The sequence below is a fragment of the Odocoileus virginianus genome, chromosome 28, assembly GCF_023699985.2.
Source record: "Odocoileus virginianus isolate 20LAN1187 ecotype Illinois chromosome 28, Ovbor_1.2, whole genome shotgun sequence".
Lineage (NCBI taxonomy): Eukaryota > Metazoa > Chordata > Mammalia > Artiodactyla > Cervidae > Odocoileus > Odocoileus virginianus.
In genome coordinates, this window is record NC_069701.1 from 20,291,529 (window position 1) to 20,314,852 (window position 23,324).

General features: G+C 37.6%; 1 protein-coding gene across 5 annotated transcripts in view; it reads right to left on the reverse strand.

Annotated features, from left to right (window-relative positions):
- ANO5 (anoctamin 5) overlaps positions 1–23,324 on the reverse strand; it is a 96,600-nt gene that overhangs the window by 18,472 nt on the left and 54,804 nt on the right. For 3 of the 5 annotated variants that reach the window (XM_070457280.1, XM_070457284.1, XM_070457282.1), the window contains 8 exons: positions 21,536–21,670; positions 20,224–20,329; positions 20,060–20,120; positions 10,782–10,933; positions 8,630–8,704; positions 6,619–6,841; positions 3,530–3,699; positions 2,519–2,616 (listed from right to left, as the gene is read on the reverse strand). In XM_070457280.1, the coding sequence (XP_070313381.1) occupies positions 2,519–2,616; positions 3,530–3,699; positions 6,619–6,841; positions 8,630–8,704; positions 10,782–10,933; positions 20,060–20,120; positions 20,224–20,329; positions 21,536–21,670 (1,020 nt within the window). The remainder of the gene's footprint in view (positions 1–2,518; positions 2,617–3,529; positions 3,700–6,618; positions 6,842–8,629; positions 8,705–10,781; positions 10,934–20,059; positions 20,121–20,223; positions 20,330–21,535; positions 21,671–23,324) is intronic. The other 2 variants (XM_070457283.1, XM_070457285.1) reach the window with 2 other exon arrangements.

Genomic DNA, 23,324 nt, shown 5'->3' on the forward strand with positions numbered 1-23,324 from the left:
TCTGTCTCCTTTCCTCTCTGCAAATATTAATTTTCCTCTTCTGTTTGGTTTAGGTGTTTAACTCCATTCTTCCCTCCAGGTTCTCAATCTAGAGCTAGGATTTAAAATAACAACTTGGCATTAGTTTGGCATTATTTCTCTGTGGCAATATTAGGGATGTGGTGTAACAAATACTGTTTGAGAGGATAACATCTGTGTTCTTCCTTTGCTGGCACATGAAATAGCACCCCAGGAGTGCTGGGGTGGAAACTGTTGGGGGGGTGAGAGCAGGGGGTGAGGGTGCTCTCAATCACCTTTCATGAGTAAGAATAAACCCAGCCCCTGGATTTAAGTACTGTTAGACTGACTAGTTCCTTGTCTCAAATGCTCCACTTCCAGTCTAGTTCATCCTATAGATGTTAATACCCCAACAGTGTCATTTCCTAACTCGGAGCCCTGCAATATTACAGGCTTACAATTCTATCTCTTTCTATTCATGGGAATTTTCATCTTACAACTGTCATTTTGGTTTGCTTTCTTTCTTCTTCTTCTTTTTTTAAACAATGCATTCATTATTGCTATGCTTTGGGGACAGAGAGTGATCCCTTCATGTGCCAGCATTTAATTCATAACAGATTTTCGTGCCTAGATGTATAGTTGAGCAGGACCCTGTAGGGCCTTCCTGGGACAGACTCCTTCCCAATCATCTGCTTTAGCTCCTCTTTGAAGGAATTAGATAATATTATCTGAGAGACATTTCCTGAGTTGTTTCACAGATATGAAAACCTCCACCAAATGGAAGATGTTAACTACTTAATGACCATAAGCATATACCCCCAAGATTCCTTAGGATTTATAATGTTTACCTCTGTGACATCACCATGTTACGTCAGCATCAACCAATCAGAGAACTGTGCATGAGCTGATCACATATCCTATGACCACCTCCGAGGTCACCCAGACTTTGAAAATGCCTTCCTGAAACCCATCGGGGAGTCCAAGCTTTTTCAGCACTAGCTGTCCCAGACTATTTTATGGCACATTACAATAAACCTCAGATATGCAGATGACACAACCCTTATGGCAGATAGTGAAGAAGAACTAAAGAGCCTCTTGATGAAAGTGAAAGAGGAGAGTGAAAAAGTTGGCTTAAAGCTCAACATTCAGAAAACTAAGATCATGGCATCTGGTCCCATCACTTCATGGGAAATAGATGGGGAAACAGTGGAAACAGTGGCAGACTTTATTTTTCTGGGCTCCAAAATCACTGCAGATGGTGATTGCAGCCATGAAATTAAAAGACGTTTACTCCTTGGAAGGAAAGTTAAGACCAACCTAGAGAGCATGTTAAAAAGCAGAGACATTACTTTGCCAACAAATGTCCATCTAGTCAAAGTTACGGTATTTCCAGTAGTCAGGTATGGATGTGAGAGTTGGACTATAAAGAAAGTTGAGCGCCAAAGAACTGATGCTTTTGAACTGCGGTGTTGGAGAAGACTCTTGAAGAGTCCCTTGGACTGCAAGGAGATCCAACAAGTCCATCCTAAAGGAGATCAGTCCTGGGTGTTCATCGGAAGGACTGATGTTGAAGCTGAAACTCCAATACTTTGGCCATCTCATGCAAAGAGCTGACTCATTTGAAAAGACCCTGATGCTGGGAAAGATTGAGGGCAGGAGGAGAAGGGGATGACAGAGGGCAAGATGGTTGGATGGCATCGCCGACCTGATGGACATGGGTTTGGGTGGACTCCGGGAGTTGGTGATGGACAGGGAGGCCTGGCATGCTGCGGTTCATGGGGTCACAAAGCGTCGGACTCGACTGAGCGACTGAACTGAACTGAACAATAAACACTGCACTTTCCTTTACCACAATCTGGTATGGGTAGATTGACTTTATTGTGGGCAGGCAAGTGGACCCGACTTTGGTTCAATAACATGTGTCCATGACACACAGATATTTTCAAAGAGTTTGACTTCCAGTAATTTTGAGAAATAAAATGTAACTGTAGAATAATTTACAGAGCATATAACATTTAGATTTCCCAGTGAAATATTCATATATTGAGTGAAATAAACTTCACTCAAGCAAACAGAGATGCACATTTAAAAATCTGTATTACCTTTATATACATTTGACTGTTGATTAAAAGTGGAATAGCATTGAACATGTATATTACCCCATGTAAAATAGATGACCAGTGCAAATTCAATGCATGAAGCAGGGCACTCAAAGCCAATGCTCTGGGACAATCCAGAGGGATGGGGTGGGAAGGGAGGTGGGAGGGGATTTCAGGATGGGGGGAAACACGTGCACCCTTGGCTGATTAATGTCAATGTATGGCAAAAACCACCACAGTATTATAATTATCCTCCAATTAAAATAAATAAATATTTTTTTTAAGTGAATTTTCTGTTGTTATTGCTGTTGACTTAGACGTTAGCTAACAAAAGCACCATGATAATCAAAGAATTCCACCTTCTTTCAGAGGAAATCTCTCATGGTTACTTAAATAAAGCAAAAACTTGTAGTCATACATACGGATAAATGGCCTCCTTAACGTTTCCGAAGATCTGTTTCCCAGTCATTATGATGGTCAACTGGGTTGTCAGTTCTACTAGACAGCCTGCAGGATCACACTAGCAGGAAGAAAAAGGAGAAAAATTAAGTGAATGATGAAAAGATGGACTTTTGCGACAAAAGAAAACTCAAACCAGAAGGTGAGAATCTGAAGATTCGCATTGGAACAGATATTAAATGATACAAAGGGATATTTAGTCCCAAGTTTCAAGCATGATCACAGTGGTGTGGTGGTGGTGATTTAGTCACTAAGTCATGTCCGACTCTTGAGACCCCATGGATTGTGCCTGCCAGGCTCCTCTGTCCATGGGGATTCTCCAGGTTCTTAAGAATACTGAAGTGGGTTGCCATTTCCTTCTCCAGGAGATCTTCCCCATCCAGGAATCAAACCCAGGTTTCCTGCATTGCAGGCAGATTCTTTACCAACAGAGCTACTAAGGGAAGCCATCTAGTTGCATTCGATTTAGCTGTGGAATATGTTAAAAAAAAAAAAAAAAAAGAAAAGAAAAAAGACAGGTTTCTGGGCCTTATTCTTAGAAAATTCCGAATCTTTCTATCTGTGTTAGGGCTGAAAGTTGTTATTTTCTTCATGTGATCTGGTAGCAAGCCAGATTTGGAAATCACTGAGCTGGTCTAATTCTATACCCATATGGGGAGCACTTTCTGCTGTACCTCTAGGAAGTTATCATTCGTCCTTTGCTGGAAGCCTTCAGGAATATAGAACTTACTTATTCCAGTTCATAGCTCATGTTTTATATCAAACAATAGGTACAACATAACTTTCTTTCCCCAAACAAACTGGAGAGTCTATCAGCAGGATTCTAAGACCAATATGCTCCATGGTCAGAGTCAGTATCTTAGACTTTTCTTGAAACTTGATAAAATTTGAGTAAGTGTGGGGCACACCTAAAGGTACTGAACCAACAGTGAGTTACTGAAGCCATAAATATCACCTCTCTAGAGAATTCTTACCTCTTCACTTCTCCACACACCAAACAAATATGTGTATTTTCCGGGATATCCCACAAACTTCCCTTTAAAGAACGCTACGTAGAAGCAGGATGAATAATAATTTACAAACTGAAACAGGAACATTTTCAAGGTAAGACTGCTCTCATACTCCTGGTGAGTCCGAGGAATTTCTAATTAAAAAAAAAAAAACAAGGTTTAATAATGTGCCTCCCTGTTTCTTCTTAAAATGTTTTACTCCCTGGGACAAGTGGATAGCTCGTCATATTACTCAGAGTGTGTTGAAATGCTACCCACTGAGTTCCTAACTGACCAATATTAAGTAGCTATGGAAGTGTACTAGGCTTTCTAGGACTGGCATTGCATTAATCTCATCACCAGAGAAGGCTGGAAAGCCATCATTAGTATGTTTAGAGGGGTGAAATACTTGCCTGGGGCCACACAGTCAGAATATAGAATTCAAACCCTTATCAAACTGAAGAGCCTCCTGCTCATCTCCATGATTCCCAGGATATCTGTGCGTGTGTGCACACTCAGTCGTGTTCGACTCTGCGACCCCAAGGACTGTAGCCCAGCAGGCTCCTCTGTCCAAGGGATACTCCAGGCAAGAATACTGGAGTGGGTTGCCATTTCCATCTCCATATCACTACATGATATCCTGTAAACATTTCAGATCTCTCTTGTCTATTTCCAATACGGTTTAAACAAAGATCATATAAAGGGCAGAGGGTGATTTCCACATTGAATTGCACTTCCCTCTCATGAATTAAATGGGTCTATCAAGTTTTAAAACAATGTCATGCAAACAGTGGCAGCAATAGTACACATTTCCCCTCTCCTTCATTTAAAGTGGATGATCATACGAATTCTTTTTAATGGCTGAGTAATATTCCATTGTGTATATGTACCACAGCTTCCTTATCCATTCATCTGCTAATGGGCATCTAGGTTGCTTCCATGTCCTGGCTATTATAAACAGTGCTGCGATGAACATTGGGGTACATGTGTCTCTTTCAGATCTGGTTTCCTTGGTGTGTATGCCCAGGAGTGGGATTGCTGGTCATACGGCAGTTCTATTTCCAAGTTTTAAGAAATCTCCACACTGTTTTCCATAGTGGCTATACTAGTTTGCATTCCCACCAACAGTGTAAGAGGGTTCCCTTTTCTCCACACCCTCTCCAGCATTTATTGCTTGTAGACTTTTGGATAGCAGCCATTCTGACTGGTGTGTAATGGTACCTCATTGTGGTTTTGATTTGCATTTCTCTGAACAGTATACTAACGCATATATATGGAATTTAAAAAGATGGTAATGATAACCCTATATGCAAAACAGAAAAAGAGACACAGATGTACAGAACAGACTTTTGGACTCTGTGGGAGAAGGCGAGGGTGGGATGTTTCGAGAGAACAGCATGTATATTATCTATAGTGAAACAGATCACCAGCCCAGGTGGGATGCATGAGACAAGTGCTCGGGCCTGGTGCACTGGGAAGACCCAGAGGGATCGGGTAGAGAGGGAGGTGGGAGGGGGGATTGGGATGGGGAACACATGTAACTCCATGGCTGATTCATGTCGATGTATGGCAGAAGCCACTACAATATTGTAAGTAATTGGCCTCCAACGAATAAAAATAAATGGAAAAAAAAATAAAGTGGATGATCATGATCTCCTGCTTAATGAACTCCAAAGATAAGAAAATGTTAAGAGTCTCTTCACACCATAGGAGAAGGCATGAGCTGTGAAAGAGTAAGGGACCATGTTTTTCTGAGATGATGATCTTCCAAGGGTATGAGCTGATTCAGCCAAAACCAGGACATGTTCAGCAACACGGAAATGGTGACGCATATTCTGAAGACACAGATAACTCTTCCACTTTACTAAAATTTAGTTGCATTCCTACAAAAGCTCTAAGGTGAGTACAGGTGATTTTTCTCAGTGATGAAAGCTACGGTATTTTTAGGTGCTTGGGTTTTAGGTGCTAATATATATTATACACACACATACACAGATATATGTATACACACATACACACACACACTGTTGCAAACTCCAAATATGAAAAGAATATTTATAATGGCAGTGACTTCTCAGTGTTTACCCTGCTGCTGCTGCTGCTGCTGCTAAGTCACTTCAGTCGTGTCCAACTCTGTGTGACCCTATAGACGGCAGCCCACCAGGCTCCTCTGTCCCTGGGATTCTCCAGGCAAGAACACTGGAGTGGGTTGCCATTTCTTTCTCCAGTGCATGCATGCATGCGTGCTAAGTTGCTTTAGTCGTGTCTGACTCTGTGGGACCCCCATGGACAGCAGCCCAGCAGGCTCCTCTGTCCTCGGGGTTCTCCAGGCAAGAACACTGGAGTGGGTTGCCATTCCTTCTCCAGTATTTACCCTAGTGCTGAGTAAATACTGTGCTGGTCCAGTGACAGTGCACAGATTTGGAGAGAGGCAGAAGCTCTTGGAGAGGGCAGTCACAGAAGAAGCTGAGGCAGGAGCTGTCTCTGATCTAGTCTCCAGCTTGCTGGGGGCAACGGCAGAAACAACCGTGCTACTCTCCCCAGAGGAACCTCCCATTCCACCTGGGGACCTCTTCACCTTCCCTCATGGTTTTAGGAGAAAATTTCACAAGAACATAATCCAGCTCCTAAGACATGGCAACTGAAAAGAAAAGCACTAACTTTTAGATTTCTTCAGGAGGACCTGATTGTTCTGCTTTTCTGACAGTGGCTTTCAAAATTCAACACCTCCCAAAAACCATATACAAGAAATAAGAATTATCTGTGTCTTGAGAAATGTGTGAGGATTTTATTTAGGTTTCAATTAATCCCATCAAGGAAGGATCAAGGCAAGAATACTCAAAAAAGATCTACAGAGGCCTAATTCCTTTTAGTTCTTCTTCCTGCTTCCATTATAATAGACCTGAATGTAGCTGTTAGGGAATTCTGAAGTACCAGGCTATGTGTCTACCTGTAGAGCAAAACAGTCTTGAAATGTGCTTTGAAAAGAATTCCCTGGGGGCTGATCCAGAATGAAGGTGTAACATTGGTAGGAATTGTTATTCAGAGTCATACTAATGATTTGGCCAGCTTACCCATTTTTGTAATCCAGGCAGATATCTTTTCATAAAAGAAATTCAAGATCAAGATGACAATGAAGTTCAAGCACGATCCAGTGAGAGATGTGGCTATCTGGGGAGTGAGGAAACTTTTGACATGCTTTAAGGATGCTTCACTTTCCATGAAGCTAGCAAATGTAGCAAAGACTGACAGGCGGTATACAATCACAGCTACCATACACGCGACAATCAGAGCCATCTGGGGAAGGGAAACAAAAACTGGTCACTCTGGTCTCTGAATCTGGACAACATATACAGAGCTGAAACATACTCTTCTCTTCAGCTCATATATTAAGTTTAGCAGATCTGACGTGGAGAGCAAGCCAAGCCAGTTCCTCTCACTATTGTTGTTTAGTTGCTCAGTCCTGTTCAACTCTTGCGATCTCAGAGACTGTAGCCCACCAGGCTCCTCTGTCCATGGGATTTCCCAGGCAAGAAGACTGGGTTGCCATTTCTTTCTCCAGGGGATCTTCCTGACCCAGGGATCAAACCCACATCTCCTGCTTGGCAAGCGGATTCTTTACCGCTGAGACACCAGGGAAGCCCCCTCTCCCTGTAGATGGTATAAACGGCAGGAAGTGAAAACTAGGAAAGTAAAAAGGTTAGAGATAAGGCGTATGGTAGCAGCTGAGTAAGTAAAAAATAGAAAAGTGCTCGTTGCTCATCCTTTAAGTCCACCCTCTTGAACAAGTTGGAAAATTAGCCAGCAAGCCAGCATCTGACTGTGGTCTTACCTGTTCCTGGGTAGCCCTCTAAGATTTCTCCTTTTTTTGCATTTTTAAAAGATTATAAAGAAGACAATTATGTATAAGAGATGATTTGTGGCCCACAAAACCTATAATATATCCTTTACAGCAAATGTTTGGTAACCTCTGCTTTAGTTAAATATGTATTGTGAAGATTACATACTTTCTCAAGAAAAAATATGTTTAAAAATTCAATTTTATTTTCCCTTACAATATTGCCATTAGCAGTCTGATAAGCCTGGTAGTTTAGATATTTGTATAGATCCAGTATAAATTTTATACCTTCCCATACTGCAAAATCACAAAGATCTTTATAACAATGATAGGAGAATTTTATTGTGAAAGTTGAGGAACTGAATAAAATTAAATGAGTACTAGAAATAAATGGCAGTGATCTTATCACACTCTAGAATATTTTTCATTTAGTGTCCCCAATTGATTATAACCCCTTTTAATTCTATCATCTCTCCTAAAATGCTTCTTATATCATCTAGGAAAATACACATTTAAATAGAAAAACCAATGCCTTTAATAAAAAAGGTTAAAGATAAAAAAAAATTATGGGTGGGACAACATGGAGTAGTGAGGTTAATCAATAGTCTACAATTGCCAATAATTTATACTTCAACAGGCTAATATCTCAGAGGGTAACTTTGTCTGTTTCCTAAAATTAAAGGTCAACTGTAAGAGGGCATAGATTTGGAAAGGGAAGGCAGGAAATACGTTATGAAGATGGAGGAAGCTATTGGGTAAAAAGCATGGAGAAAATCTGACTCCCTAACAATGGGATATACTAATTAAATTATTTAAGTAGAAGATGTAACATATTCTTCCATTATTTTGGCAAGAGAATGAACCTTAATGATATTGTATAGATACTCTAGATGGGTATAAAGACAAATTAATATTTTTTCACAAAAACTAACCAAATGGCCTGCAATCAAATTGTTTGTTATACTGTTCTGATTTCAAGTTATCACCAAATTAATGAAGAGCTGGGGGAGGAGGAGGAATAGGCTTTAATATAAGGCACCTCTCTCTCCCCACAACTCTTTTTCCAAGGTTTAATTATGATACATCCATGTAAATTATTTTATGTAAGCACTCCATTCAAGATAAAAACAAAATACTGTGGAGGGGGAGGGAAGCGAGGGACATGGGCCACTGCAGATGAAACTGCTGCGGTAACCCCAATATGATCTGAAATAAAATAGATGACAACAGTTTTAAAGAATGCTCACCCATAATATCACTGTGACTCCTGATAAAATGTACCATGGAAGACGGCTATATAGAGGCAAGTAAGGTTCCATCTCCTGTAATTTTGAAGAAATCACAGCAAAATTAAAAATCTACCCTCAAAGTCGGGATTCCAAGCAGTAGTCAAAATCACAAAGCCCAGCTCAAGTAGCTCTAAATCAGTAGATTCACCGTAGCTCATGGAAAGCTATATTCTAGTAGTGGTTCCTTACATTTAGGTAGAAACCTTTAAGGCTCCTAGATGGAATATTCTACAAATGATAAGACTTATAATATACACATTATTTCCTGAGTGCTGAATTCTAGTGGTATTCAGGGCAACATAGGAAAAAAAAAGTCAAAACGTGAAGGCTGCTGCTCAAGTGCATACGCTTTAATGATGTTAAAAATTTTCTAATTGAGTTAGACTGCATTTGGGCAGGCTTCCCAAGAGCTCTACTGAACTTCAGGATGTGCGTGCATACATCTGATGATGCACATGTGTGTATCCAATGTTTGTGTGTTTGTATGTGTGTACATATTTGTGTGTACAGTTGTGTGGGTTTTCATGCATGCATGTACATGTTCCTAACAGACTCAAATGTAAGAGGTTAGGTTGTGCTTAATGACTGAAGAAGCACTGCAATGAAGTTAAAAACAAAAACCAAAACCTCATTTCCAAAACCATTAAAGCTAAGTGAAATAGATGATTCACAGTGAACTAATACATATGTTTTGTTTTTTTTTTTAACTGGTTTCAAATGTAAACATTCAATACATCTTGGTTTTAGGTCAATAGTTTTTGGCAAAGCCAACTGAGCTGCTTTTATATTCTTTTTATATCCCATGAAGTATGAACAGATATATATCATATCATTACTAGGACAATATTTCTTTTAATATATTTCAATTAATTTCAAATTGTCACCCAAATTTTTAATATATTTTCTGAGGTGATTTTTCTCTTCATTCATTTATTGAATTTTCTGTATGGTTTCAATGCAATTTAATAAATCTTTAGTGAATGCCTGAACTGTGAGGATTTTGAGTGTTATACATAAGAATAGTGTCCTGAACAGAGTAGGGAATTGTACTGAAGAGATTTTAGAGGCTTTCTAGTCTCCCTTTAATAGCATCAGGTAACATGGTGATTATAGAGTATGGCAAGGTAAGAACTCTAAGAATATGCAGACAAGAGTTACAAAGTACCTTTCATTTTCATGTGAAACAAAAATGAGATACCAAGAAGTCAAAAAACTCAATTAATAACATACAGCCAGTTTGCCAGTTATCCTAAAATCTAGACTTTCTTTTCTAGACACCAGTGCAATTATCTTCCCATTATAGTCAATTAGTATGGTCTAGATGGATAAACTTTGGTCTAATAAAGCAATCAATCATAAGCTCATTACCTTAAAATAATACCACTTTAATTTTCACACATAAACTTAGTATCATTTCCATATATGTGTGTGTGTTTCATATATATATATATATATATATATATATAATTCATATATAAAGCCCACAACATACACACTATTTTCTATTTTGTTTTATTTCACTTATGTATTTTATGTATGATGGCTTGGATCTGCTTCAAAATAATTGCAGGTGGCACTAGTGGTAAAGAACCTGCCTGCCAATGCAGGAGACACAGGAGATGCAGGATCGATCCCTGGGTCGGAAAGATCCCCTGGAGGAGGGCACGGCAACCCACTCCAGTATTCTTGCCTGGAGAATCCCATGGATGGAGGAGCCTGGTGGGCTACAGTCCACAGGATCACACAGAGTTAGACATGACTGAAGTCAGGTATAACTTAGCATGTCTAAGTCATGTCTACTTAGCACTCACGCATGCATGCTCAATCTAGTGGCGGGGGGGTGGGTGTATAAAAGAAAAAAGATTGCCCATGAATTAAAAATCATTGAAGCTGAGTGATGACTCCATCCTGGGAGTCATTACACTTTCCTACCTACTTTTTCTTGTATTCAAAATGCATGTTAAAAATCAAGTAAATAAGTTTACGTGATTTATATGTTGGAGAATTTTCATATTTAAAGGCAGATTAAAATAGACATAATTATTTGAGAGGCCACCAACAGGCAGTGTGTCCACTGAAATACACTGCCTATTTCAGTTTCCTAATATACCTGAGTCACTGTATTCAGTTTCCTTTTTTTACACATAGCTTCAAATTCAGGTCTTAGCTGAAGCTGCTGCTGCTCCTCTTCAAAGTCTACCAGGTCCCACTCATATTCCAGTCTGGCTTGTCGTTGCTTCCAAAACTCCAAAAACAATGTGACTATGGGCAAAGAAATATATAAAAACAAATATACTAAAAAGATGGCAGAATAAATGAATAAGCAGTCAATAATCGGGTTTTCCTTCCTTTAGAAAAATCATTTTGGTTGTATGATGTTTATTCTGTTACTATTATGTTTGATGATAAAATTATAATTCTATGAATTCTAGTATAATACTACAAAATAGTATTGAAATAACTATATATAAATACAATTAGTTCCTTAGATAAACATAGAAAAAAATTTTTTAGGCACACTATTCTCTCTTTCTTCATTCAGATAACTTGAAATGATATTTGAATGTGACGTTTTACTATCACCTTGATTTTGTTTACATGTGTTTTACTGAAACCATTCAAGCAACAGTACCACTTTCTCAGGCTTAGGGAAATTTAAGGAAAATATAAGAGCCATTTCACAGCACAATAGCTTTCTTTGTGCCTCTGTGTTTCTCTCCTCTGTCTATATCTGTTGGTCTGGCTTTCTCTGTATATGTATAATATATATTATTATATATAGTATACTATACAATATATATAGTTTTTTAAATAAACTATCACTTAAAGAATAATATACTTAGAGAAAAGCACACAAACATGATCAGCACCTCTGGAAACTCTCCCTTAGGATCCTAAGGCATAGATATAACTGGTTTATGTGTATATATATATATATATGAATATATAAAATACACACACAGCAGTTTCTTTAACCATTTGTCTATCAATGGACATTTAGGCTGTTACCACTCCACACCTTGGTTAATGTATTAATAGAGAGTGTTGCAGTGAATATAGGAATACTAACATCTCTTTGAGATCCTGATTTCAATTATTTTGGGTGAATACCCAGAAGTGGGATTGCTATATCACATGGTAGTTCTACTTTCAATTTTTGAGGAACTTCCACACTGTTTTCCAGTTGTACCGTTTAGCACTACCATTCATAGTATACAGGAGTTCATTACAATTCTCAACATCCTCATTAACATGTCTTTTTTAAATTTTGGTAACAGTCATCCTGACAGGTATCAGATACCACCTCATTGGGGTTTGATTTGCATTTCCCTGAGGACTAGACAGTAAGCATTTTTTTTTCATGTTTTCTGTTGGCCATTTGTATAACTTCTTTGGAGAAATGTCTATCCAAGTTCTTTGTCCATTTTTAAATCAGGTTATTCTTTTTTTTTCTTTCTTATTATTGAGCTACAAGAGTTCCTCATATATATTAGGGGTTAACCCCCATCAGACCATGGTTTGCAAATATTTTCTGCCTCTCCATAGGTTGCCTTTGCACTCTGTTGATTGTTATCTCTGCTGTTCATAAGTGTTTTAGTTTGATTTCCTCTGGCTTATTTTGTTTGTTTCTGTTGCCTGGACTTTGGTGTCATCTGCATGAAATCATTTCCAAGTCCAACATGATAAACATTTTCCTTATGTTTTCTTCTAAGAGTTTTATACTTTCAGGTCTTATGTTTAAGTCTAATCCATTTTGAACTGACTTTCGTGATGGTGTAAGATGTGAATGAGGGGCTTTCCAGGTGGTGTAAGCGGTAAAGACCCTGCCTGCCAACATAGAAGATGTAAGCAACATGGGTTCAATCCCTGCGTCAGGAAGATCCCCTGGAGGAAGGCATGGCAATCCACTCCAGTACTCTTGCCTGGAGAATCCCATGGACAGAGGAGCCTGGCGGGCTACAGTCCATGGGGTCACAAAGAGTCTGACATGAATGAAGCGACTTGGCACGCACGCACACAAAAGGCAAATGAAAATGTTGTCTGTCACATCAGCAAACAAAGGATATTTCTGCCATCAAGCCATTACAACCATCCAGATGATGAGCCTTTAGCAAACTCAGGATAGAAAAGAACAGAATACTGACTATTATAGAGCTAAGAAACGAACCGAAGTAATGAGTGTGCAGGCACAACTCAGTCGGGTCTGACTCTTTGCCACCCCATGGACTGTGGCCCACCAGGGTCCTCTGTCCATAGAATTTGCCAGGTAAGAATACTGGAGTATGTTGCTATTTCCTTCTCCAGGGGATCTTCCCAACCCAGGAATCGAACCCACATCTCTTATTTTTTTCTGCACTGGTAGGTGTGTTCTTTACCAGCTGAGTCACCAGACAAGAAAGTTACAGTGCATGCCAAAGGAATGATTCAATGAATCCAAACTCTTGCATCTTCCCATAAATAGAAAAGTGCTAAATTCAGTAACTTGAGATACATAGTTTTGTTTAATTAACAGTAATCTTTTGATGTACCAACTACCTGGTCTTTCTTGCAAAACTCCTTTTCACTCTGGTTCCTCCCTTATCTCTTTGGAGCAGTCCCTCAGAGCTCTCTGAGAGTCTGCCTCCCAGGCTTGCAGTCCTCAGAAAGTCTGCTAAACGAAAAATAATTCTCAGATTTTAGGTTGTGAATTTTTTTCAGCTGACAAAGATAAGGATCTAATGTTATTCTTTTGCATGGCAATATTCAGTTTTCCCAGCACCATTGGAAGACTATACTTTCTTCATTTTGCTTTCTTGGAAATCCTGTTGAAAATTAGTTAACCATATACAAAGGGATTTATTTCTGGACTCCATTCTGTTCATTGATCTGATCTGCATGTCCATCTTTATGTCAGTACCACACTGTTTTGATTGCTGTAGTGAACAAACAGTTTCTAACTGGTTTTCTTCCCAGGGCAAAATGCAGAAGCAGCAGATACAAACACCCATCTTCCAATATTTCCTTGAAAGAGATTAGCTTGCAAACTTTAAAAGCTGCTGCCTTAGGGTCCATCTTCTAAACAGTCTGCATCCAGGTACTGACTGAGATCTTCCCATTTGGGACCCTGATGGATCTTGGCAAAGCCCCAAATCCTGGGAGCCACTGAGAGCGAAGAAGGCAGCCTGGCCAATCACAGGCCACACTTTTAAGGCTAGGAGAGGTAGTTGTTTTACCTAATGCATAGAAATCAACACAAAGAGGCAAGCTAAATGAAAAAAAACAGAGGAATAGGTCCCAAGAAAAAGAACAAGACAAACAAACTTCAGAAAAAGACTTTAATGAAATGAAGTCAAGTGATTTACTTGACAAAGTTCGAAATAAGGGTCATAATAAACATGCTTACCAAGGTACAGAGGACAATGCATGAATAAAGTGAGACTGTGAACAGAGACAGAAAATATAAGAAAGTAATAAACAGAAATCAAGAGTATTATCAAGAGCATTAAACAGAGCTGAAGGACACGAGAATTTTATGGCAAAATTCAACAGAAGTGTTTGGCAGCTTACTAGATCAAACTGAGAAATAATCAGCCAACTCCAAGAAAGGGAAGTAGAATTCACCCAGTCAGAGAAGCAAAAATGAATTAATTAAAAATGGAAGATGATTTTTAAAAGGTGAAGTTAGCTTAAAGGATTTATGGGACAATATCAGGCAGACAAGCATTTGCATTAGAGAGAAAACATATTCAAATAATTGGTAAAAACTTCTCTTAACATAGGGGAAAAAAAACAAATATCAGATCTAGGAAACCCACTGAGTTCCAAAAAAAGATGAAAACAAAGAGAAACACACTGAGATACATTATAATTAAAACTTCACAAGTTAAAGACAAAGACAGAATTTTATAAGCAGGAAGAGAAAACCATGCTATGTACAAGGCAACACTTATAAGACTTTTAGCAGGCCAAAAGGGAGCAGCACATAGTTGAAATACTGGGGAAAAACAAAACAAAACCTGAGGACCAAGAATACTCTACCTAGAAAGTTTTCCAGACAAGTAAAAGTGGAAAGAGTTTATCACAAATAGAGTGGCTTTTGAAGAAATGTTAAAGGGACCTCTTTAAACTAAAATGAAAATATATGAAGGTATAAATGTCACTGGTAAAGGTAGATATATAGTTAAATTTAAAATACTCTAATGTTATAACGGTGGTGGGTAAAGCACTTATAAATCTATTATGAAGGTTAAAAGGTAAAAGTAGTAAAAATAACTAACTACAATAAAATTGTGTAACTATAATAACTGGTTATATATAGTATATAAATATAATTGTTAAAGGATACACTAAGATGATATAAACTGCAACATCAAAAACATAAAGCAGGACAGAAAGTAAAATTATAGAGCTTTATATGTATTTCAAATTAATTTGTCTTAGCATGCAATAGAATGATATAATTACAAGATGTTTTACCCCTTTGTAATCACAAAGCAAAAACCCATAAAAGATAAAGGAATCTGAGCATAACATTACAGACAATTATCACACCCCCAAAGAAGAAGGCAACAGAGGAAGAGAGGAACAAAGGAATTACAAAACAATTAACAAAACTGTTGCCGAAAAACTCAAGTCAAGCATTCTTCATTTGTTTGGCATTTGAAGAAAACTGGAAAGGTGAAAAAGTTCTATAAGTGGGCGCCTCATGAGCTGAACACAAATCAAAAAAATTGCCATTTTGAAGTGTCATCTTCTCTTGTTCTATGCAACAACAAAGAACCATTTCTACATCAGATTGTGACATGTGACAAAAAGTGAATTTTGTGTAACTCAGTGACTGGTCTGAGAAGAAGTGCCAAAGCACTTCCCGAAGCCAAGCTTGCAACAAAAAAAAAGGTCATGGTCATTGCTGGGGGGTCTGCTGCCCACCTGACCCACTACAGCTTTCTGAATCCCAGAGAACCATTCTATCTGAGGACTATGCTCAGCAAGGCGATGAGATGCACCAAAAACTACAACATCTGCAGCCAGTATTGGTTAACAGAAAAAGGCCAGTTCTTCTCTATGACAATGCTTGACTGCATGTGACACAACTAACACTTCAAAAGTTGAATGAATAGGGCTATGAAGTTTTGTCTCATCTGCCATATTCACTTGACCTCTCACCAACTGACTACCACTTCTTCAAGCATCTCAACAACTTTTTGCAGGCAAAATGCTTCCATAACCAGCAGGAGGTAGAAAATGCTTTCCAAGAGTTCATCAAAATCTGAAGCATGAATTTTTACACTACAGGAATAAACAATCATTTCTTGTAGGCAAAAATGTGTTGATTGTAATGGTTCCTATTTTGTTTAATAAAGATGTGTTTGAACCTAGTTATAAAGATTTAAAATTCACTGTCCAAAATTGCAATTACTTTTTCACTAAATTACTTTTACTGTTACGCTAAAAGGACTTAACAGGCACTTACAGTACATTCCATCCAACAGTAGCAGGATAAATATTCTTCTAAGTGCACATGGAATGTTCTCCAGAAAAGGTCATATATTGCCATCACAAAACAAGTCAATAACTTTCAAAAGTTTGAAATCATATCAAGTATCTTTTCTGACCACAATGGTATAAAACTAGAATTATATGAAAAATAAAAACTGGAAAATTACAAATATATGGAGAATAAAGGGCATGATACTGAACAAACAATGGGCCTTAGGAAAATGAAAAGAGAAATCAAAAAATATCTTGAGACAAATGAAACTAGACATAAAATATACAAAAACTTATGGGATACACCAGAGGCAGGTCTAGGAGGGAAGTTCAGAGGGATAAATGTCTTCATTAAGAAACAAGAAAAAGCTAAAATAAACAACCCAACTTTAGACCTTAAGGAACTAGAAAAAGAAGAACTAAGCAAAGGCAGTTGAAGTAAGGAAATAACAAAGATCAGAGTGTAAATATAACAGGGACAAAAGACAACAGAAAAGATCAACAAAAAGATAAATAAAATAAAAAACCTTTAGCCATAATTACCAAGAAAAAAAGATAAGGTTCAAATAAATAAAATTAGAAATTAAATAGGAGACATGCACCTGATTTAGTCAGTGATGGTTCACCAACTTGATGGACATGAGTTTGAGCAAGCTCCAGGAGTCGGTGATGGACAGGGAAGCCTGGCGTGCTGTAGTTCATGGGGTCTCAAAGAGTCAGACAAGACTGAGCGACTGAACTGAACTGATGCACCTGATATGACAGAAATACTAAGGATCGTAACAGACTACTATGAACAGTCATATGGCAACAAAGTGGATAACCTAGAAGAAATGGATAAAGTCCTGCTGCTGCTGCTGCTACGTCACTTCAGTCGTGTCCGACTCTGTGAGACCCCACAGACAGCAGCCCACAAGGCTCCCCCTTCCCTGGGATTCTCCAGGCAAGAGCACTGGAGTGGGTTGCCATTTCCTTCCTCAATGCGTGAAAGTGAAAGTGAAGTCGCTCAGTCGTGTCTGACTCTTAGCGACCTCATGGACTGCAGCCCACCAGGCTCCTCCATCCATGGGATTTTTTCAGGCAAGAGTACTGGAATGGGGTGCCATTGCCTTCTCTGGATAAAGTCCTAGAAACATACAACCTATTGAAACTGAATCATGAACAAACAGAAAATCTTAACAGACCAACTACCATTAAAGATATCAAATCAGTAATCAAAAACTTCTCCACAAATGAAAGTCCGGGCCTCAAAGCTTTAATGGTGAATTCTATAATATAGGTAAAGAAGAAATAATCCTTCTTAAATTCTTCCAAAACCTAGAGGAGGGAAGAAACCTTCCAAACTCATTTTATGAGGCATCATTATCCTTACACCAAAGTCAAACAAAGACAATACAAGTAAAGAAAATTACACTTGATGAATGCAGATACAAAGAACCTTAATAAAACAGTAGCAAATCAAATTCAGCAATATATTAAAAGAATCATACACCATGGTCAAATGAGATTTATTCCAGGGATATAAGGATAGTTCAATACCCATAAATTGATCAACATGGTATATCATTTTAACAAAATAAATGATTAAAAAAAAAAAACCCATCTCAACAAATGTAGAAACAGCATTTAACAGAATTCAACATTCATTATGATAAAAACTCTCAAAAATATGAGTATAAATACAATGTATTTCAATACAAGGGTATACATGACAGGTACACAGTTACCATCATAGTCAATGGTGAAAAGCTGAAAACTTTTCCTTTATCATCAAGGATAAAACAAAAATTCCCATTCTTGCCACTTCTATTCAACTGAGCACTGGAAGTCTAGCCAGAGCAATTACTCAAGAAAAAAAAAAAGACACATAAATTAGAAAGAAAAAAGGAAAGAAGTAAAACTGTCTCTATTTTCATATAACATTAAGTTACAAAAAAAATCCTAGAGTCTCCACCAAAAAACTGTTAGAATAAATAAATTTAGCTAAGTTCCAGGATAAAAATAAATATATTAAAAACCAGTTGTGTTTCTATACACTACTCATTTACTATGAGAAAGAGGAATTAAGAAAACAATCCCATTTATAATAAAATCAGAAAGAACAAAATGCCCAGGGAAAAATGTAACCAAGGAAGTGAAAGATATGTACACTATATACTATAAGACACTGATGAAAGAAATTGAAGATGGAAACAAATGGAAAGATAGTCCACGTTCATAGATTGGAGGAATTAATATAAAAATGTCCATACTGCCCAAGTAATCTCCAGATTTAATGCAATTCCTACCAAAATTCCAATGCTATTTTTCACAGAAATAGAGAAAACAATGCTAAAATTTGTATAGGGCCACAAAAGACTTCAAATGGACAAAGCAATCTTGAGAAAGAAGAACAAAGCACTGGGCATCATATTCCTGATCTCAATATTACAAAGTAATCAAAATAGTATGGTACAATTGGCATGGCATAAAAAGAAAACACACAGACCTAGAGAACACAATCAAGAGCTCAAAAATAATCCCATGTATTATGTTCAATTAATATTTGACATAGGGTCAGAGAATATTCAATGAGGAAAGAATAGTTTCTTCTATAAATGGTTTTGGGAAAACTGGATATTTCTTTGCAGGACAAAACTGAAGAAAAGGGAACCATTGTGTAGGAACATAAACTGGAACAGAGCCATTATGGAAAACAGTATGAAGGTGACTTAAAAATTAAAAATGTAACTATAGTATGTTAAAGCAATTCCACTTTTAGGCATATATCCAAAGAAAACAAAATCACTATCATGAAGATATCTTCACCCCCACATTCACTGCAGCTGCTGGGTGTTCCAGGTATGGTTGCTCTTCTGTTTGTTATGACGTGTAAGGTGAGTGTTGGTGTACAAGCTCTCTCAATGGAAAGAATTGAAAACTATTACATCTGTTGTAATTTGTATACATACCTGTCATCCATTTCTGATTCCAAAAAAATGACAGAGGCAGGATCTGTCTGGCACATGATGAAGAGATATCCATACACTAACTTAACCAGAGGAGGTTGGAGAATTGTGGGTGAGGCCTCACTGTCCCGTTTTCTCTTTGAATCTGGGCTTTTCTCTTCAGACAGTCAAGCAGAAGTGACAGAAACCCATAAACCCCTCTGAGACACACACCCTCACAAATGTAGGTGTCCTTTTGACTGAATCAAGTTAGCCTGTTCCTTTGGCCAGTTTTTAAATGAACATACTTGTGCTTTGTTAAAGACTGTTAAATTGGGGAGAAAAAAAGTCTACCTTTTCCCAGAGCCCCCCAAATTCTGAGACATGTCTTAGAAGTTTTTAGGTCTCTTCTTGACAAGTTACTCTTACAGAAAATACTTTCCTCACTGACAATGGGAGAAACTTCATGACACTTCTACTTCCCATGGGATGCAAAAGAGAAGAGATACTGGGACATTTCCAAAATTAAGGGGAATTCCACTTTATATGGGAGCTTTTAACCAAATAGAATTTGACACAGGGAACTTAAATTCAAATGTTGATATATGAGCCCTCAGAAATTTCTGAGTCTTATTCATGTTTGTGTCCATGACTCAATATCCTCCAGCCACCAAATACTTAACATTTATTCTCCTGAATTAAGCAATTATTGAGCCTATTTTTACACAGTGCTGAGAGAGAATGTGATCTGAATACATACAAAGTTTCAAAAATTAAAGTGCTTTTCAGAGAAATGAGTAGATAACTAATAGGGACCTTTCTGGACCAAGGACTAACAACCATGGATGTAGGCTCCATTAAGGTAGTGATGCTAGCAGAGACATAAAGACTTAAAATTACTCTTGGTTTATAAGGTATGCCAACTATGTATGTTATATGAATAGCCATATAAAACACAGAGAAAGCTGTTTTTTTGTAACTACTTACTTACCCCAAATTCCCATGAAAATGGCAAAGAACAGTGTTGACTCATTGTCAAATAAATGGGAGATCTGCAAAGCAACAGTATCAGAAAGACTACTCAGTATGAAATGCAATATAAAAGGAGTAAACTGCAAGTCTTCACGCATACCACATACCACAATACATACATACCTTTGAAGCCAAACACGTTGAATTTAGTCTCCAATAGTCACATAGTTCATCACAGAGTGGGCACATGATAAGCTGACCCCCAATCTCAGGATCACAAATCTCACTGCTGCAGAGGGAAGAGCAAAGTTGCCTGGTTTTGTTTTTTTGGAGTTTTGTTTTGGCCACGCCTTGTGGCATTTGTTGCTTAGTTGCTGTGTCCAACTCATTTGCGACCTCATGGACTGTAGCCTGCCAGGCTCCTCTGTCCATGGGATTTCCCAGGGAAGAATACTTGAGTGGGTTGCTATTTCCTTCTCCATGCCTCATGGCATAAAGGATCTTAGTTCCTCAACCAGGGACAAAAATGATGTCTTGTATAGTGGTAGTGCACAGTCCTAACCACTGGACTGCCAGGGAATTCCCAAGAGCAATGCTATTTTAAAAGATGTGTTTGGTATCCACACATTTGTTCTCAAGAGGGAAAGGGGTATGCATGTGTGCTAAGTCGCCTGAGTTGCGTCCAACTCTATGCAACCCTGTGGACTGTAGCCCGCCAGGCTCCTCTGTCCATGGGGATTCTCCAGGCAAGAATACTGGAGTGGCTTGCCACGCCCTCCTCCAGGGCATCCTCCCAACCTAGGGATCAAACCCGTATCTCCTGTGGCTCCTGCATTGCAGGCGGATTCTTTACTGCTGTGCCACTGGGGAAGCCCTGAAAAGGGGTGGAGTGGGAGGAACTGGGAGGTTGGAATGACTCATATGCACTATTGATACTATGTATAAAATAGACAACAGATAAGAACATATTATATAGCACAATGAACTCAACTTAGCACACTGTGGTATCCTAAATAGAAGGGAAATCCAAAAGGGAGGGGATATATGTAAATATATGTATGGCTGATTCATTTTGTGATGCAGTAGAAGCTCGCACAACATTGAAAAGTAACTACACTGCAATAAACATTAATTAATAATAAATACATAGAAAAATAAAACATCCCAAGCAAAAAAATAAAAAAAGTGATGTGTTTGGGTGAAAGTCCAAAGTTATTCTTATTGAAACACATTTAAACAATTTTTCACATATGGGACCGGGACAATATAGCAGCAATTTTTGTAGATCAAATCATGCTTAAGGAAAAGAATCTTTAAAGCCCATTCTTAAACAGATTTTCCATAAAGTACCGAGTGAGAGGTAGCTGTTGTGTTTGGGGCTTTTTCAGAAATATCAATTATCTGCTGTAATAAAAAACATTCTGGCACAAATTTCAGAAAAATATAATTTTGGCTAGCATAAGATTCTCTGTTTGGGCAACTCAGCTGCACTTACCTGCCTGAGGTCTTAGGAATCGTTAATAAACCATAAATAAAACAAGCCAAGCCAACCACGGCTGCAAAAAACAGCATTTCTGTGTAAAATCCAAGAAAGACGAAATAGATGCCAATTTTTTCTCCGTAATAATCCCTGTGAAAGAAGGTAAAAATGAAATCAGAGGCTGCAAGAATAATGAATTTCAGAGAGTCGTGGTTTTCCATTCAGACACGCTTGTATTCTAGCTTTGGCCCCATTGCCTTCTAGCCCTATAATTTTGATAAAGTTACTCAATGTTTTAAACTTTAGTTTCCACATCATAAAATGCAGGATGATGCTTATCCATAGATTTGGTGTAAGGATTCAAAGAGACAATACATATAAATAAGAAGCCAACTAAGCGGAAGTTAAGATTTATTTTTAAATAATCAGGTAATTTGAAAAACTTTGAAATTTTAAAGAGAGTTTAAATGTTTTGAAATAAAGTACAGAACATGCTTCTAGAAATTAACAAATCAAAATCACATTCACAATGTGTCCCAAGACTTCTGCTTTATCTCTAAGATTGAAGAAAGTACTCAGATCACAATGGATGAGGGTAGTTTTACATATGAACTTTTATCTTCCTCGAAATCTCGACCTCTGATGAATCTTACAAAACAGTAAGATAGGGTACAAACCAAGGAATCAAAAATGAGTGTGCAATAACATTCCAAAGAATATATGGGCTCAGCTCTTGCTTTACAAGTTAAAAAATGACAGCATTAGTTAGCACAAATATTCAAATTTTATCAAGTTGTTATTTTTTTTTCCTGCTGTTGTTTTTTAAACTAACTCTCCCCTTAAGGAATCTCTCAAAGACTCAGAGAACAAGGTTTTTTCCGCCTCAGAAAACTAGACTTCTTTAAAAAAAAATTAAAAAAACACAAAACAGGTTAATCTTCTCCCTTATTCATATAGAGTTCAGCTCACCAAACATGTGAAGTCTTTCCACAGCTTCCTAGTCAGAGAGATGTGATTCTTCCTGGACACTAATAGCATGTATACATAAATCTATTATACCATTTATGATTGAATTGTAATTTCCACACTCAAAAAAACACAAATCTAAACATAAATTAAATTTTACATACTACAAACTTAACATAAACTTAATTTCCCAATGAGAAGGTTTTAAAGCATTTTTCTCACTCAGTATTAATTTTATTGAACCTCCCATCCTTCAGTTTTCAAAATTTCTAATCTTTTCTAACAAAAGGAGGGATCTTTCTGCTTGTACCATCTTCTATTCTTCTCAGTGATAATAAACATTTTTACATGGTTGTTTTTCCTTGTTCTGCTTTTCAAATTACTATAAACCTGAAATTAAACTATGATTCCATTGTATTCCTTTGTTAATTTACTTACAACTTCCTTAGGTTCACTCACAGAAGATGAGTAAACTTGCTTTTTCTCCCTTCTTTTTTTGCTGAAGAATACAGCAATTATTATGATACTGCATAACATCAAAATAAAAAGAATAAAAATATCTGAATATCAGTTTATGAGTTCCCTAGTAATTTTCTGGTTAGGTGCATAGCAGTAATATTGATGTTTTACCTTAAAATTACTGATCCTATAGTCTGAATATGTGTAATATATAATTTATAATAGCAACAAAAGTATAATACTGAGGATTAAACTTAAGAAGGTTTTATAACTCTACAATACCCTTGAAAAAACCCAAAGTAAGCTTAAATAAAGACACATCTTTTCCTTGACATGACTTTGCCTTAATTAGAATATCTGAAGATGAGACTACCAGCCT